This window comes from Meles meles, chromosome 6 (assembly GCF_922984935.1).
Source record: "Meles meles chromosome 6, mMelMel3.1 paternal haplotype, whole genome shotgun sequence".
NCBI lineage: Eukaryota > Metazoa > Chordata > Mammalia > Carnivora > Mustelidae > Meles > Meles meles.
Window position 1 is genome coordinate 51,408,507 of NC_060071.1, and position 19,248 is coordinate 51,427,754.

The 19,248-nt window shown below is 40.3% G+C and overlaps 1 protein-coding gene across 5 annotated transcripts in view; it reads left to right on the forward strand.

Annotated features, from left to right (window-relative positions):
- Positions 1 to 19,248, forward strand: part of MAP2K5 (mitogen-activated protein kinase kinase 5) — a 257,796-nt gene that overhangs the window by 17,147 nt on the left and 221,401 nt on the right. For all 5 annotated transcript variants that reach the window (XR_006818657.1, XM_046008023.1, XM_046008025.1 and 2 more), the window contains exon 3: positions 4,298 to 4,365. Coding sequence is in view for 4 of the 5 variants with exons in the window: in XM_046008023.1 (XP_045863979.1) it covers positions 4,298 to 4,365 (68 nt within the window). In the remaining variant the exon portion in view is untranslated. The remainder of the gene's footprint in view (positions 1 to 4,297; positions 4,366 to 19,248) is intronic.

Below are 19,248 nucleotides of genomic sequence, written 5' to 3' on the forward strand. Positions count from 1 at the left end.
TGCACCACCCAGGTACCCTTAAGTTTGGCTTTTAAAATTTCACATATAAGCAGTATCATACAGTATTTGTCTTTTTCTAACTTACTTTACTTAGCATAATACCCTCCACAGGGTTCATCTAAGTTGTTGCAAATGGCATATGTCTTTCTTTTTCATGGCCGAGTAATATTCCATTGTATATGTATCCCACATCTTTCGTCATTCATCTGTTCATAGATACCTAAGTAGTTTCCATATCTTGACTATTTGCATAATACTGCAATGAACACAGAGGTTCATGTATCTCTTTAAGAGAGTGATTTGGTTTCCTTTGGACAGATGCCCAGAAATAGAATTGCTAGATCACATGATAGTTCTATTTTAATTTTTTTTGAAGAACCTCCATACTGTTTTCCACAGTGGCTGCACCAGTTTACATTCCCACCAGTAGTGCACAAGGGCTCCGTTTTCTCTACATCCTTCCCAACAGTTGGTGTCTCTTGTCTTTTTGATGATAGCCATTCTAACAGGTGTGAGGAGATAACACATCGTGGTTTTGATTTGCATTTCCCTGATGATGAGTGATGGCGGGCATTTTTCATGTGTCTGTTGGCCATCTGGATGTCTTTGGAATTTATTGTCTTTACAGACAAGTGTATTCTCACCTAAGTGTCAAGGCAAGTAAAGGGTTTGACTGCCATCACAGGGATAGATAGCTTGGGTTTTGTGTTTTGGCGGGAATCATCAATCTCATAGGTGGGATTACTTTTCCAACTCAGTTTCCTCTTTGACAAGAACAGGAGTCTTCATTAAAACACTGATCACAAATAGCGAAGAGTCTCTTGGTCCCCCAAAGAGCAATTTGCAAAGAAAACCAATACCTATATAAAATGGAGTCCCTTAATAATCCATAAGAACCATTAATCACTGTGTCATGTAAGTCTGATTTTATCCCCAGGCTTTATTAGAATGCCTCCTTCAAGTTAACTGAAATCTTTCTCTCGGAGTCAGACGCCTTATGAAACAGTACCAACACTTTACCCTTACCTAGGTTGGGTATTTGGGCCTTTTGGCCTCAGTTTTCTGTCCACTTAGAGCCAAGTGTCCTTATAGTGTTTCATAACGCCTTTTCATGGAACTGCTAGGCAAGAAATTCTGGTAGCTGACTTCCCTCACAGGTTTTTTGTTTTGTTTTATTTATTTATTTATTTTTCCTGAAATAATCACTCAGAGATTTCATGGAATTCCAAAATCTTCTGTTTTAAGAAACCATAAAGATTCAAGCTCTGGCTTTGAGAGCTTAGAGAACTCTTCTTATTGTTGTGTTATTCCTGATTGAGAGAGACTGTGAATTAAATGATTTTTCTGTCTTTTTTTTTTTTAAGATTTTATTTATTTATTTGAAAGGCAGAGATCACAAGTAGGCAGAGAGGCAGGCAGAAAGAGAGGGGAAGCAGGCTCCCTGCTGAGCAGAGCGCCTGATGCGGGGCTCGATCCCAGGACCCTGAGATCATGACCCAAGCTGAAGGCAGAGGCCTTAACCCACTGAGCCACCCAGGTGCCCATCTTTAAAAATTCTGAAAATGTTTTCACCTGTTTTATTAAACTCCAAACACTTCTTCACCCCTTGTGAATGGTACCTTTTTGAGGTCTTGTCTATATTTTTTTTATTTTACCAAGTTCAGGACTTCATCAAGAACAAATCCTCGTAGCCCACATCTAAATGGAGAATTTGACTTGCTTTTAAAACAAAAATGTGAAGTGTTTTCATGTGTGGCAGTATATAACATTACATCTCTTTATACTGTATCAGTTTTTTCTTTGTTTCCTGCATTTGTAAGAAAACATTTTTGACTTAACCTTGAAAATGCTGGTTTCTAGAACTTATGTAGGAACTCCCCTTTGTTTCCAAAACTAGAATGACGTTTCTTTTTCTTCTCCAATTTAGCTTTAATAGTGTCTATACCTCAGAAAGAAGGAGCTAAATTCCTGTATAGCTTCTTACATACGTAATATTCTTAGGCCTCTGCTGTCTTTGTTACAGGAAATGACCACTATGTGCCTTTTATACTGAGAACAAGCAGCTCTTAGTAGAATAGTACAGTAGTGACTCTGGACAGCTCTTTCTTATGTAGCCATTTAAATGGTGTGACTTGATGATACTGATTTACATTGAGTTCAGGAACTCTTTGGGAGAGAACCACGATCCAGGATCCAGGAACAAATGCTTTGGAGAGAAACCCCAATGAAAGCAATTGGCTTGATCACTGAGCAGGATTGGCTCGATTGCTAGTTTCTATCATGCTGTCAGATAGATTGCTATTGGCTGCTGGGAGGAAAAGGAAGTAGCATTTTGCTCTGCAATGGGCTAATTAGGAGAGAATACAAGCTCCCTCCTAGGGTTTCCATGGCCTGGCCACTGAGTAGGGGGAGATCTTCAGAATTGTGGCTGGATAGGAGGGAGGGCCGCTGGGATGTGGTGGGCAAAGATCCATGAGCTGGACTGAACTCCCCCTGTATTTTCAGTAAGAGTCCCTAGAGCATGTCATGTAAGCTTATTCTCTGCATGACCTGAGATTTGTCTGCTTCTCCAGGCCTAGGATCAGGCTCTCTGTATCTGAGCAAATCAGCAATTAGATACTCAAGAGTGACCAAAACCAAATAAATAAATAAATAAATAAATAAATAAATAAAATAACAACACTGGCTGTTTAACAAGTACATCAGAGCTGCACCAGCTGAGAGCGAGCCTGCCCCTTCCAAGTTGCCCCCGGGAACATTGTTGGAGCCTTCTTCCAACAATGCTACAAAATGCTCAAAATGCTTTTGGTATTTTTCTTTCAGCCATATATTTAGAACCTATCACATAGGCTGTTTTGCTGACAGATCTTTATTTTTAGAGGGATGAAAGAGCGAACTAAATATTTAGAAATAAACAAAAGCCATTCCAAGTCGTCCCTGGCAGATAGCACAGGTGAGTGACCAGGCAAGCAGTTCCGTTTTGGGTTAAAAATGAGATCTGATAGGGTCATCACCTGGCTGGCTTAGTTGGTAGAACATGTGACTCTTGATCTCTGCATTGTTGGTATGAGCCCCACTTTGGGTGTAACGTTTACTTCCCCAAAAAAATTAAAAAAAAAAAAAAGATCTGATATTTTCGCGTGGTCTCTCTTTGGGTTCTTAAAGCAGTTTTCAAAGAGGTATTTCAAAACTGTTTTGAATAGGAGAAGCATCATGGAAATAAGTTTCTGGATGTGGGCTGCTTGGGATGATGCAGTTATTCAAATGAACGTGTTCTCCTTGTGTATTTTGTAAAGTCTAATTATCCTCCAATTTTGAGACTATCAGATTTTTTCAAAATCACATGGATAGCCATTTGAAGCTTGTTATAGAGTACCCCACAGAAATGGAACTGTTTGGAAAGAGCAAGCGACCTACCAGATAGAATGGGTTATGAGGTTAACTGTGTTAAGAGTTGCTTTGCAAGTTAACCTTCTAGAAGCTACCTGTTCTTCTGTGGAAAGGGGATGGTAGTAATCCAGTCACACTGTCCACATCATAGGATCCTTGTGCAATTTTTTTTTCAAGATTTTATTTATTTATTTGGCAGAGAGAGAGACACAGCAAAGAGAGAACACAAGCAGGGGGAGTGGGAGAGGGAGAAGGAGGCTTCCCGTAGAGCAGGGAGCCCAATGTCGGGCTCGATCCCAGGACCCTGGGATCATGACCTGAGCTGAAGGCAGACGCTTAACGACTGAGCCACCCAGGCGCCCTCCTTGTGCAATTTTTAAGGAGACGTGGTGTCTGAAGCACAAATCATGGTGCTTTGTGCACACAAAACATGTGCCACGTGTTCAATACATGTGGGCCGTTTTTATCACGCCACTGTCACATGAGAGCTTGCCGGGGAGAGAGGAAGACCGGACAGAAAAGGGACAGGGTGCTGTGTAAGAAAGAAGGAACGCACTCATGGTAGAATCAGACTGGCCTCCTTCAGTGTGTAACATTCTTCACACCAAACCTGTTTATTCACACTCCAGTGACACGTTAACCTAGATACAAGTCAAGCTTGACGTAAGCAGTATTTTAATTCTTAGCTGTCCCAGAAATTTCTGGCTTTTATTGAGACTGCTCATAATCTGAACAACAAAAAATCCCAGCGAAACAAACCGATAACCTCAACATCCTCCAAAACACGGTGTTGAAGATTTGGCTCTCACATTGTGAAAAGCAGTTGTGTTGCGTTCCCAGTTGACATGGTTTTATGCATTTAAACACCGCAAATCTCACCACTCACACTATGTTGCCTTTGAAACAGATGAAGATGAAGATGGTGACCGAATTACAGTGAGGAGCGATGAAGAAATGAAGGCCATGCTGTCCTATGTAAGTTGTCATAAAATTGTCACATTACAAGATGACAACGTGAATGTCATATTATAATGTATTGATGGAATCATGGGCACTTTTTCTCGCACGGTGAAGATGTAAAAGTAAATCACAGCTACCATAATATTCTTCTGTAGGATGCATAAGGGTTTTAAGGATTTCCTTACACGTTAAAGTTAAGGGTGTTCTTTTCAAAAGACACTTACTGATCATATCATGAACATTAAGAATAATGCATCTTAACGACTTTTGCATTAGGTATGGTGCAGACTAAATGGACTATCAATTTCCTGTATTTTTTATGCAGTACTTAAAGTAACGGCTCATTAAAAATGAACCCCTGGGCTCTAAAAAAATTTTTCAAAATCTACTTTCAACTGGAGATCTCTTTCACCCTTCCAAACAGACTGTAGTTAAATGTAGCTGCAGGCTCAGTATGGATACACGATTTAAAAATGCACTCGCTGTTATTTTATGCACTAACCACCCCCCTTTTTCTCCACCCTGAAATGAACCACAGGGTTACTTACTGAATCAGAGGGATTTGAATATATCCTGAAATGACTTTTCTTTTGTGTTGCAAATTTCAGTGGAAATTTGCCTCAGCGTTTGTTTGGGACCAAAGTAGATAAACGAGAGAAGACAAAAGGGTACACGCCTAAAACTTTATTACTAAGCCTGACAAGTCCAACTATGATGAGGAGGTACAGCTTCCCTGAGCCCTGATTTGTGCTGGCCTCTTACTGTGTGTTATTTCCTCTTATTCATTTTATTTTCTTTTATCCGAGTTTGTAATCTGTTTACAAAACCATTTCTACTGGCCAGGTAGAGAGAGCGCCAGAGCACTGGACTCAGATCGGACCACGGCTCTCTGGCTTGCCAGCCTTAGGCAGAGCGCTTAACCTTTCTAGCTACTGCTGCCACATCTATCAATTATGGGTAATAATACTCGTCCTTTCTACTGCACAGGGTCATTGTATGATCAAACGGGATAACTGATGTGAGAGACCTTTGCAAAGTTAAAAGTTCTAGACAAAGGCAAAGTGGTATAATGGTGGAAATGATGGTATCAGGGCCCTTGCTTGTCTAGGAGACTCCATTCCTAGCCAACAGTGAGGTTGTAGATTTTTGATGGACCTCAACTTCCACCAGAATACTGTTTCATTGTAATGAAGACTGTAAAATATCTGTAAGGTTTTCCGCCAATAGTTTTAATTTAGGGTAGGAGGAAAGAGAACAAGAAGGATGGCATGATTAACAGAGCATTGCATTCAGACCAGCACAGAGTAGGAAAAGTCAATTTCCCATTGACTTCCCATTAACTTATTTGAGAGTCTTTGTGCACTGAGAATTTAGAGCAGGGCTCATCAGTACCTTGAAAGGCAGAGGAGAATTGTCTGCTGAAAGGTCTAGCACTAGTATTGATAGATTGGCTAACTCTCCTGGGAATGTGACATGCTTATTTTTAGAAGACACACATACACACGCAGATAGGTTCTGTTTTTTCAGCACACATCTGCTGCGGAAAGTATGTTACTGACGTTCTGGTACTTTTGTCATGTCTCTGACATAGCCATACACAAAGGTGTGCTTTCAAAAATGCGCTTTTGGGAAGTTCTGACAAATTGTCCTTTTTGAGAAATGGTATGCATGTCATCATAGTGATAATAATCATTTCCGTTTCTAAGTGCCATATATATATATATATATATATATATATTAGATACGAAAGGTATTTGATTTTCTGTGGTTTTATTTTTTTTTTTATTTTTTTTATTTATTTATTTTTTTTTAAATGTTTTTTTTAAAGATTTTATTTATTTATTTGACAGAGAGAGAGATCACAAGTAGATCAGAGAGTCAGAGAGGCAGGCAGAGAGAGAGGAGGAAGCAGACTCCCCGCGGAGCAGAGAGTCCGACGCGGGGCTCGATCCCAGGACCCTGAGATCATGACCCGAGCCGAAGGCAGCGGCTTAATCCACTGAGCCACCCAGGCGCCCCATTTTTCTGTGGTTTTAATAATCACTTGGTGAGGTAGATATTATCATCCCCGTGTTTTAGATGAGGAAGCAGTGGCTAAGAGATATGCCAAGGTCTTAGGGCTAGTGTGAGTGCGAGCGTGGAGTTGCAGTTCAGCCTCTCCTGATGTGAAAGCTGGTGCTATAAAGGGTGTTTTATGCTCTTTCTCTCCCATCCCCCTCTTTGCACATTAGTGGGGAGCTGTCTGTGTGTTCCCACTATTATATTCTGGATGATTTGTGTGTGTGTAGTACCTTAGTTGAGATATCTAGTATATATTCCTTATGATTTATGCTTATTTTCTCAAGTGCATTGTTTATTTTTGTGTTGTAGGAAAATACATTAAGCGTTATGTAATTGTCTTTAAACTTACAATTTTCTGAGATTTTGATAGGGCCACTTTTTAGTCTGGAAAGAAATCTTCTAGCTCACTGATCCCCAAATCTGTATATTTCATGAATTGATCAGTTTTCACTTTTCGATTGGAGGACCAGGCATTGTAACATTTTATTTTTGCCAAATACACACATTAATAAAATAAATAAATAATAAAAATTAGCTACTGTTAACCATTATTTTACTAACAAAGAAAAACAACGAGAATCATTTAAAGATTAAAAATGATGGGCAGTACATTATCTCAAAAGTAAAGGTGACCATTAGAGTGAGTAGATTTAGGAGTACCTGGCCGGCTTAGGCAGTGGAGTGTGCTAACTCTTGATCTTGGGGTTGTCTCGGGTGTGAAAACTACTTAAAAATTAAAAAAAAAAAAAAAAGTGAGTAAATTTAGTTTTATGTAAAACTCAATACATTCTTTCCCCCCCTCATTTTTAAGTACAGTTGACGTACAGTGTTATATTAGTTTCACACTATGTGTGCCACATAGTGAATTGGTATTCTTTACTTTTATCAATTTGCAATGGATGGTGAAGCCTTTACTATGAATTGGCAGTGGTCCATGCATTGTGGTCTGGCTGCTCAGGTCCAGACTTTCTCATTAATTCACTTAAATATTTATAGATGGGAAGCTGAAGTCCTCAAAGAATTTTAACTGATTGCGATCACTCTGATTCTGAATGTTTGAGCAAATCTTTTTAAATGAAAATATCCCTGAGAGAGATAACAAGCTTTAAGTCATTTAGAGCCTAAATGGATTTATTTTTCCTCTTTTATCTGTTGAGATAGTCCTACTGTCATATACCCTTTGTTTATGTAGAGTCAGGCTCTGAAAAAACACTTAAAATGTAAAGAGTAGGGGAAACTCTCGAAAAGCACACATAAAATTGGTTGGATGTCATTGTGATCTGTCTTGGTTCTTTTTTAAAAATTTTCATTTTATTTTATTTATTTGAGAGAGAGAGAGCATGAGTGGGGTGGGGGGAGGGGCAGAGGGAGAGGAAGAAGCAGGCTCCTTGCTGAGCAAGGAGGGGGGCACCCCACCAAGCAGGGCTGTTTCCAGGACCCTGGGATCATCATGACCTGAGCCAAAGGTAGATGCCTATCTGACTGAGTCACCCAGGCACCCCTGATCTGTCTTGGTTCTTGTGATTAAAATTCCGCTCGGTTCCAGTTTTGCCATAAGGAGAACCATTTGGACTTAATCTTACAATAGATTTTGGTTGATCGCCTTCAGTTGCTGATCTGTTATGAAAACCCTGCACGGTCTTTATTTTTTAGGTTCATTTTGACTGAAAACTTTTTGAATCCAGGATCTGGGTGCTGGGTGGGAAAGATAATGAGATACTGATAACAGGTAACCCTGTATTTGCTGTAAAAAGCAGCTGAGTTTCTCATTAGTTTCTGAAAATTTAGTAAATTTACAGTCCCCTTATTATTTCTTTAAAATCCATATAGGGAAGGCAAAACTAGAGACACTTTTACTGGAAATCCCATGATCATTCTTTTCCATTGATTACAAAGGTTAAATAAATAAACAGCCTGGTCTCTGCATAAAATTGGGAAGAAAATTTGCAACGTCTGAGTTGGAACTTGCAGAATTACTTTTTTCCCCCTTGAATGCAAGCATTTTCTGGCTTTGGGCCAACAGAAGCATAAGTTTTTATCAGTAATTTAAATAGATTCTCGTATTAGACCTGAAAGTGTTGCCTTTTTAATTGAAAACTTATCAATTATTTAAATTGCTAGCAGCCTTAGGCTGTTAATTTTATGTATGCCGTAACAATGGCATACAGTGGTTTTTGATACATGTGACACGTGGAGTATCGCGTTGTCGGAAGGATTTGTCATGACAATAAGTTGTCGTGTGCTGTTAAATAATAACCAACATATTAAACCAAAGTCTGTTGTCACACATTAGTACCATTTTATGTAAGTTATTTAGAAGTTGTATTCTTTTCTTCATTAGATATATTTTTAAGAGATAATGAGAAGAAAACAAAGCTATAATAAATTGTCTTTTAAGAAAATGTAAAGTAATTTGGTCTCCAAGGAGATATTTAATGTATTGAGAGAATCCGGCAGCCTAGTGTTATTACAGCACCATTGTGATCGCTCTCTGCATTTTGTTATGAGTTTGTGTTAATCAACAATCTGTTTTTATAGTGTAGTTTCTTGTAAGTTATGTTGTTAGGATATTCCACTTCTGGGATCATGGCTTTTCCTCTGACACTATTGTATCTTTTTAATTCCTTCATAAAGTATTTTTTTAATTAGAATCTGAAATGCTTTGTTAGAAAAAAAAAAAGTACACCCAACCTACATATTCTGAAAACTAAATACCTGATCATTGCTAATTATTTAAAGGACCCTGTTAAATATTCCCTTAATATAGTTTACGTTTCTGTTGGTGTTCTTGTTTCCCCCTCTCATTTTCTGGGAAAATTAAAGATGGTGTGTCATTTTTCTCCTTCTGTCTTTTTGTGTTCGTTGTCTGGCAGTGCTGGCTTCATTTCCTTTCAGCGCCAAACAGCAGTGCTGGGCCCTGGTTATTGATTCATCAGAAGCTTTATCTATCACTGAGACCCAGTTATAGGAGGGGTTATTTTAATGCTAACCTCGGCTTTTGGGTGACCTTTCATTAAGAAACTCAGCAGTACATCTTGCTTTTGTAAATGGATTCATAATTTTTTCTGCTAAATCCTGTGTCTAGTACAGGATTTATTACGCCTGGTTCTCTTGATACTGAGAGGCTTGTGTGAGTGGAGCACAGTATTAACAAGAATAATTTTCTTCATTTTGCCCATTCTCTGCCTTTATACCATTTTTGCACATTGCCAGAAGAGTATGGGATGAATTTAACCGTAATACCTCCCATTATGGTGGAGACCTTGTGTTTTAGTAGAGTGTAAGTATTCCCTTTGGTATACTTGACCATTGTGTACCTTTTTACATGTTGGGTACCACGAGGGAAAATACTCCTTGACCTCTGTAGTACCTTGTAAATTGAGATATGATTAGCTTTGTCGTAGTATACATAACCTGGAAATTGCCTCTAAAATCATACAGTTACTCAAGTAGAGTTGGAAGGGAGCCTTAGAAGTCTTGTCCAGCTGTTGCATTTTATAGATAAGGAGACTGAGGCCCTCAGAGGGCAGATTCAGTTAGAGGTCGTGTTGCCAGTGAATGGGAAGGCCTGGATGCTGTCCCACATCATTTCACCCCCACAGTCTCTTTACTTCTGGTGGTTTGAAATGATGGTTTTGTTTTGGCGTCTCTTGAGGTCCTGCTGAGGAAGCTTTGCAAATACTACCTTTTTCCTGATATCAAAAAGGAATATCTTTTATTAGAATGTTAGTGTACCTGAGTGTGAATGAGAATGTAAAAAATACTTTGTGGGTTTTTGAAATTTTAAATTTATTTATTTATTTAAGAAACAGAGAGCCTGTGAGTTAGGGGAGGGCCAGAGGGAGAAGGAGAGAATCTCTCTAGCAGACTCCATGCTAAGTGTGGAGCGGGATGCTGGGCCAGATCTCAGCACCCAGAGATCATCATCTGAGCCAAAATCGAGAGTCAGCTGCTTACCTGAATGAGTGCCCTGTGCTTTGAAATGGTGAAGATTTTTGTCCTTATCTACAAGACTGAGTTTTACCACAGAATTTATTGCCCACCATGGAGCTGAACATTTAATGGCACCAGCGCCTTTGCTATTAGGAAGTTTTCTTCAAAGAGCAGGAGATTGGAGCTCATTTTCCACATGGTGCTTTTAAACATGCTCCATATTAAATAGGTTCGACTTTGAACTTAGGCGGCAACATCAGCTCAGTGCAGTTCAGTTGAACAGCTGATAATGCAGAATGTTCTCCTGGTAAGGTGGGGAAATGGCACAAGGAGAGGTGAGCCGAATGAAATAAATGGTTTTGGAAATTACTCTCTCTCTCTTTTTTTACTCAAATAATAACATGCTCTAAGCTGTAAGTAAAGTTTTTGTTTTGTTTTCTCATCCTGGTCAAAGAATAAACCCTTTTTTTTTCAGAGGCAGGTTATTTTAACTCCCTCCTCTGTGCTGCCTGGGACATTTGGATGCCCAGCAAATACTGACAGAAATGCGGTAGCCCCGTCGGTAACCCCCATCATGAGATATCTTCGGGCATCTTTGCTTTTGAGGAGCAGAAGCATACAGAAGCTTGCATCAGAGCAGGGCGTTTATGTTGTGGCTGCTGGAAGCAAAGGGAAAGACAAGCACAAGTAGGCCTCAGGCAGGGGACACCGGGGCTCTGTGGGGTGCTTTGCATCACCAGGATTCTGTCATTAACATGACCGTACTTCTGGTTCAGCTCCATCTCTGTGGAGGGCTCAGTGTAGCCTGGAGGCTGGTTCCTCTGGGGTCCTACATGGAGGCAGTTGGCATGAGGCAGCAGAACCATGTGGTACTTCAGTTAGCCCCAGAGGGACGATGGCTAGGAGCTTGTCTTCAGAGGAGATGCGGGCTGCAGGGAAATGTTGGACCTCCGGCAGGAGGCTTGCTGTGGAGCAAGACCAAGTCGTTAGGTACTTGTTGGCAGCTCTTAGTAAACCTCTGTTCTCATAGGCCGGTCTTACTGAAAACGAGAGGGGTATTTTCTACATTTATCTGAAAGGTGAATGTAAATACACTGCCTTACAGTAAAGTTCGAGAAATTCAGCAAATTATCAACCTAGAAAATATGTCCAAAAAGGCATAAATTGAAGTAATAGAAAATTTCAAATAGAGTTGCTTCTTTCCATATATATGTTTCTCTATTACTTATATGTTCTTTACTCTTTCCTCCCCGCCTTTTTACTTATTCATTTTTTAGTAGAAGTTGAGCGGTAGGTTGGATCTTTATCAAGCACTATTGGAAATGGCTAAATAGAGTATAAGAGAATGTCACATTTGGCCTGCTGTCTGCATGGCCTGAGGGTCCTATTTTATTTAAGTGACAGGTTCCCTGAAGCTACTGCAGCAGTCCCCCATTTCCTCTGGGGAATAAGTTCCAGGATTCCCCCCAGTGCGTGCCTGCAACCATGGACAGTACCAAGCCCTATATATGCCATGTGTTTTCCTATACATACATACCTGTGGTATAGTTTTACTTATAAATTAGGCACAGCAGGTGATTAACAATGATGACTGATAATAAGATAGAACAATTATAACAGTATACTACAGTGAGAATAATGTAAATGTGGTCTCTCTCTCTCTCTCTCTCAAAATACTTTATTGTACTATACTCACCCATGTTGTGATGCTGAAAGCTGATAAAATGCCCATAAGAGATGAAGTGAGGTGAGTGACATAGGCATTGTGACCTGGTGTTAGGCTGCTATTGACCTACTATTGACATGTCAGAAGGAGAATCATTTGTTTCCAGACTGCCTTTGACCACGGGTAACTGAAGCCATGGAAAGCAACACCATGGATAAGGGGGAACTACTGTATTTAAACTTCTCCTTTAGAGGTATAACAGAATTGCTGCAGCCTAGAAATCAGATACAAGGTCAGTGTAGACACTGTCCCAAGCTAACCATGGTGATGACTCTGAAAGCATCAGCCAAGAGGATCCTACAAGCTTTGGACCCATTGCTGAATACAAATTTAAACCCCTTCTGCCAACACACATTACCTTAAACTTAGCCAAGTTGAAGTTCATCTGCCGTTGGCTGCCCAAACCTGTATTAAGACCATCTGGAGGGACGCCTGGGTGGCTCAGTTGGTTGAGCAGCTGCCTTCGGCTCAGGTCATGATCCCAGCGTCCTGGGATCGAGTCCCACATTGGGTTCCTTGCTCCGCGGGGAGCCTGCTTCTCCCTCTGCCACTCTGTCTGCCTATGCTCGCTCTTTCTCTGACAAATAAATAAATAAAATCTTTAAAAAAAAAGAAAGACCATCTGGAGCTCCCTAACGCCCTTTATGGTTTTCCTATCCAAAACAAACAGTGTTATCATTAAACATGGCCAACTTACTGTCTTTTTCACTTCCAAATCATTAATAAATACATCTATCCAATAATATTAGCCCATAAGCAGGCCCCAGGGTTGTTCCCTGTTGACCTTTTCAGTGGAAGACTTTTCACTGTGATTTTTCTTTCTCATCATCTAACCAATCCATGACCATATGTGAATCCTTGGTCCAGAGACATTCAAGGAAGAGCATGTGCACATTGTAGCCCCTCAAGGCAGGGGTGGGGAGTTATTTGAGAAGTGGGGGATCTGGAACCAGGTAAGTAAATGCAGATATTAATTTGGTATTCAAAATAGATTTGCTTTTTATGTTGCTTTTGACTCTGGAGCAGTTGTGTGTGTCCTAAGAGGTCAACGTCATAGAAACAAGAAATAATCAAAAGAAAGCATAACTGAGGACACACTAAGCAGTGTTCTAATTGAATTTCGAGCCCCTTAACAGTTTAGATTGTTGGGTTCTTCACTGGGAAAACTAATAAATTAACTATGGACTGCAAATAGTTGGTTAGTTTATTGATTATTGCTGTAATTACTGACTGGGCTTCTTATAATGGGGTATGCTTACAATATTGACCGAGCAGGAATCTGAAAATTTTATCATTAGTAGGAAAAAACCAGCATGCTTTTTCCTTATTAGTAGAAACACTGTACTAAGTCTGTTAGGCATGTTAAGGAGAGGTTTAGGAAACTGTCCTGTTATGTGTCTAGAAGCATAATAAATAAACCTGATTTGATGCAGTATGGTATGTAAGACTTGCCAGAGTCAGAAGGTATGAGCCATGAGAGTAGTTACCTTGTTTCCATCAGCTCTTAACTGCCTCCTTCCCTTAAATATTTGTGGGAAACTATCATGTAATATATCATGTATATAAGGGTCAGTGCTGGGCACTATACGGCAGTGATGTCTTGGGTTTTTAGGGACACAGGTCTTTTTGAAAAGGTGAGGAAAGCTGTTTATTCTTTCCCCAGAAAATTCACACAACACAATGTTTCACGTGTAATTTCAGGCATTTGAAAGCTCTCCTAAGACTCATAGAGACTCCAGTTTAATACCTCTGCCCTACAAGATAATAAAATACACAAGACAGGGCCCCTGCCCTTGGTGAACTTCCAGAAGAAAGATAGACAATGTATTCTTTATCATACCCTTTTAATTACTTTATTGTTTATAGTACTGTAATAATTGAGGGAATGGGAGAGGATACTGAGTCTTGATAAACAGTTAAATTCGACCTCTGTATTTGGTCTAAAAGTGATCTTATTTAGGGGTTTCTATATTACCTATTGTTATGAACCCTTCTCTTCAATGTAATGTTGGGAAGTGGGAGATTCATAGCCCTGTGCCCTGTTTCAAGATTTTTTTTTCAAGTACTTTATAGAAGATTTCCCATATACCAGCTCCTTTGATTTTGATCTTTTTAATACCTTTATGAAGTGAGCAAGGCAGGTATTTTCCCCATTTTTTTTTTTTTTTTTTAAAGTAGGCTCCATGGCCAGTGTGGAGCCCAGTGCAGGGCTTGAACTCACAACCCTGAGATCAAGACCTGAGCTGAGATCAAGAGTCAGACACTTAACCTACTGAGCCACCCAGGTGTCCCTATATTCCTCATTTTTATAGCGGAGACTACTGAGGAACAAATTGCATACCTTTCTCAAGGTCATAGAGCTAGTAAATGTAGAACTAGGACCTGAGATCACTCATGCACTGATGTGCTCAGTTATTAGCACAGGCACAGTGAACATATAGTTCATTCTTTCAAGGAGCCCATGGTCCACTCAGGGAGATTAACAAAGAAGCCATCAGTGTTCAGTGTGGGAGGATATGAAAACTCATAATTACCAAGCAGAGTAATAAATGCTATAATATGTTTAAACATTAGGTGCTCTTTGAGCATAAGAAGGAGCTCCTGGTGTAGCTTTGGATACAGAGAAGGCTTCCTGAAGAGCGTAGTGTCTAAATGGTGTAAGGTAGGACAAAGGGGCTGGGAAGGATGTTTTGGGCAGAGAGAAGAGTATGTCTGAGCTCTTGTGTAAGGACGACTGGTGCGTTCAGGAGGCGCTCCCTGTGATTCATTGTGGCATGGACAGGGAGGCAGGAGAGGGTATGTGACAAGGTTGGGAAGGAAGGTAGATTAGATCATGGAGGGCCCTCGCTTGAAAGAACTGAGAAGCTGGTAAGATGTAGAGTTAATAAAACTGATGATTGATTGAGTGTGGGAAAGAGGGAAAGAGGGTGGGTTTGGCTTCCTTCCAGCTTTCTGGCTTGGGAAACTAGGTCATTGTGATGTCATTCACTGAGACAGTGAGCCCAGGTGGCGGAAGATGGGTCTAGGGCATGAGAGAGAGGTGTGAGAGGTAGAGACTTGTTGAATCTGGACAATCAGTTGGGTACGTTCCGAATCTTAGGAGAGAAATCTAGTCTGGAAATAAAGATTTGTGATTCATTAGCTCCTAATTAGTCTCAATGACTCCTCTGGTAATTGAAACCTTTGGAGTGGCTGAAGTTAACTCAAGGAGAGTATAAAATAAGAAGAGAAGGTTGATGAAAAACCATGGGGAGCTCTAACATTTAAAGGAGGGGTGGGGAAAGAACCACGTATAGGAAACTGCTTAGACTGGTCAGAGAGGGAGGAGGAAAACCAGAGCTGGGTGCCGAAGAAGGAGGGAGAGGTCACCCATCGGTGCGGTGCCACCCATCCCTAGTCTGTGAATGATCGGCGACATGGCCTGACCCACACGGGTATGACTGAAGAAGCCACACTCCTACCCGCTCAGCAGGCTGCCTGGTAGCCTGGTTTATGTAAATGTTTTGAGGTCTGAGAAATAAGAGATAACTTACTTTTTGACTCTTAAATAGTAAACATGGATTTTATGTATGGACTAGAATGAAAGAAGTAATTTTTGGCAGGGGGGATTCACTGATAAACCGTTGGCTTCATCTGTGAATGACCCTTGCAGAACAGGAGAGGGTTGTGAGAAATTAAATGAATAAACATAAATAGCTCCTAGTGAAATGAGTACACAGTAGGTGGTCAATAAGTAGCCGTGTGTGTGCATGTCTCTCTCTCTCTCCGTCTCTCGTTTCACTCTCTTTTAACAGAGAATTTGCACCTTGTAAAATTAAACTGTGCTGTTTTAGAACTCAAGTCTTTTATGTGGCACATTTCCATGAAGAAAAAAATGTTGTAATTATTGATTGAATTGTGCTGTTAGAATTAGGTTCATAACAAATAGGAACACTGTTTGATAAGCTTGCAAACAAAACAAACCAAGAATTGTACTTGCTATCCCCTCGTTGAATCTGGCCCTCTGTTTCAAATTAATTAGATTTTTGGATAACTGTGCTAAACTTTGTCACATCCTTATTAAAATTGTTTAAGGATTTTGAAGAACATCTCAGAGGGACTCTGAAACTAATCTGAGTCTGGTACTGGAGATTCCATTAGCAATCACAAAACTGATTAATCTTTTACTCAGTTAGCTTATTGATTATTGCTGCAATTACTCCGTGTAACGGATTCTGCCAGGAATACCAGCGGAAAACACATTTTGTAACTGCTGCTGATGTATTCGGTGTGAGCACAATAGTTTGTGCTTTTTGCACCTATTTTTGTATTTTGAAATGTGGGCAGACTTCTATTCAGAAAGTGCTGTTGTTTTAGCAGTAGGAGGCTCACTTTTTAATTTCTCAACCACCAGTAAGGCATTGCAGTTTACAAAGTGCCTTCCCAAACACCGCTGCTGTGGGTAGATTTCACGGCAACCCTGTGTAATAGACTAGCTCGCTTCCCTCTCATTTGGAGGAGGCTGGGGCTTGGTGAGGGTCAATGGCTACGTAATAGGTGGCAGAATCAGAAGTAGGCCCCGTCTCAGTCAGGAAATAGTTATTGAACACCTACTGTGGGCAGGGCTCTGTGTTCAGGATAATAAAAGCCGGGATAGGGTCATAAAGATTGCGTTTGGGCAGTCATTTGGATGGCTTCGGATTATGGCCCCATTAATGTTATCATGTCACTTTGTCACTTTTCTGTGCAAGCCATGTAAAGTGTCTTGGCATACGGGATTGAGGTTTTTGTTTGTTTGTTTTCTTCAGTTTGTTTTGGGCTAGTGAAAGTCACTATTGCTTATTTGATCACTATTTAGAACAAAATCAGAAAGGCTCTGTCTAATGGGAGAATTTCTAGTACACGTGCTGCTGAAGCGAGCCCTAAAGGGAGAATTTCTGGAAACACTGAGTCTGCCTGGGTCAAGAAGCAGCTTGCTCCATGGCTCTGAGGCGAGCTCCTGTCCCTCCCATGAGTCTCCTGGTACTGTTCTGGCTCTGTAGCATCTTCATTTCACAGGAGTAACCCAAGGGGCAGCCAGTGTTTCCTCGCTGAGCTGGTGTGCTGGGGAACGGCCAGTCCTCAGGCTCGCACTCTGGGGTCCTCTAACTCCCCAAGTCCCTTGATTGTGTCCGCGGGTGACATAGGCCTGTGGCCTGTCAGGAATGCTCTGTGCCAGGAAATACCTGTGGCCCCGCGCTGTATCCTTATTCCTCAGAGAACGCTACGTATGCGGCAGCCCAAGCTCCTGGGTCTCGTCCCTCACCGGCAGCCCTCTAGCCCTCACAGGACCTGCTCCTGAGTCACCTGCCTAGAGTGGGCCCAAGCCCTGGTCTTACTAATTACTACCCTTTGCAGTGTGTTTCTGATGCAGAATTACTTTACCACAAGATTCTCTGCTAATGCAGACAGAGATCAAGCCCAGTATTTCAGCAGGAAAAAAAAAATGTCCCTTGGATTTGGAAGAATTGGAGAAAGCAAAAAACAAATGCTAACTACTCGCTTTAGAGATACTGGCAAGTGGCACACTTTAATATTACTGTGCCCGTGTTAATGGTAGCATAAAGAGATGGTTATAGAGGACTAAAAAAATGTGTACAATGTTTATAAAAGCATATATAGTTTGCCAGTTGATTTGGCACAGACCTGAAATGAAAGGGAAACTATATTTATTTATTTATTTAGTAAGGTAAATAAATAAAGTTGGAAAACAGGTCAATTTCATGCATGCAAGGTTTTATAGTAGGAAAAAAATGCATTGCACCTGTTCTGACCCTTTACATTTGAGGTTATTTGTTTTCAAACTTGACCCCAAGCACCAGTTTCAGACAACTCTATAATTAATCTGTTAGATAAAGCATAAGGATATTTTATTTGTTTTGGTTTCTAGGATTGCAGTGAAGTAGTAACTGAAATGACTAACCTATTGTACATAGCAGTTAATTAAAGAAAAGCATTAACTATAGGAGAACACCACCACTGCTGTTGTCTTGTATCAGTATAAAAAGGCAGTAATTTTTTTGACAGCCACTGATTGGAAAGTTGCTTGCAGCCTTCCAGAACCAAGGGGGTACATGCTGTGGATCAATAACCGGCAAATTTCCCATTAAAAAGAATACCTGAGCAATGTTCCAAATAGCCACTGGCATCTTAATTTTCCACGGAAACCTCAAATACTTGTGTGCTGAGGACAAGTCATTTTCGGACAATTTTTCCAGACTACTTGTTAACAGTTATTGCTGTCCCAAAAGGTTGACAGCCTACATGATGGATATTTCATTTACTTGTCATCACTGTTTGAGTAATGGCGAGCGGTATATTTCTGTGGTTTTAAGGAATATAGTCTCCTAAAAGACATTCGGCTTAGTCTGTGCTCCAGAGTCTGTGTCATACGTGTTTATGCTGTATGCATATGAGCCTCTCCATCCACAGAAGGAGAGGATCAGTTTCCTTTACAGTCTGGAGGCCCTTGGAGAGCAGGGTACACTTGTATCCATCCATAGCTATCAAAAATCCACTTGATTTGTTTTTAGGATAAAGAGCCTTAGATCGTTAACTTGTGATTCCCAAGATGATGTAGAATTACATGGCTCCCCTTTATTTCTAAAAACAAACAAACCCATGATTTTGTAATAATTTTAATATGCATAAAGGCCTTAGGAAGATGTCTGTCTTTATCTTCTAAAAACGTCTTTTTTGGAATGTCAGCAAATAATGATTATCAAGGAAGAATTTCCAAAAAGGTGGCAGTTCCATAATATGTGTGTGTGTTAAATATAGAAATAGCAAGAATTAAAGGAGAGTTCCACTCTGTGTGTTACAACGCCTCAAAACACAACATTGGAGGTTTTCAGCGTTGGTGTTTTACCACCAAGAGCATCACTTTGTCAAGTGTTAAAAGAAGTGAGGGCACAAAATCCATCTCCAAGTTAGGTGGACATACGGTCACCACTTAGATTTATTAACTTAGGCTTTTAAGGAAAAATGGGTGTCAGGCCATAATACAACCTGGTGAATGAATTTGTGTTTATGAAGGAGTATTAAAGCCTTTTCATTTGGAACTAAATTTTTGTGTCCAGAATTTTATTTTATTATATTTTTAAAAGATTTTTATTTATTTATTTATTTGACAGACAGAGATCACAAGTAGACAGAGAGGC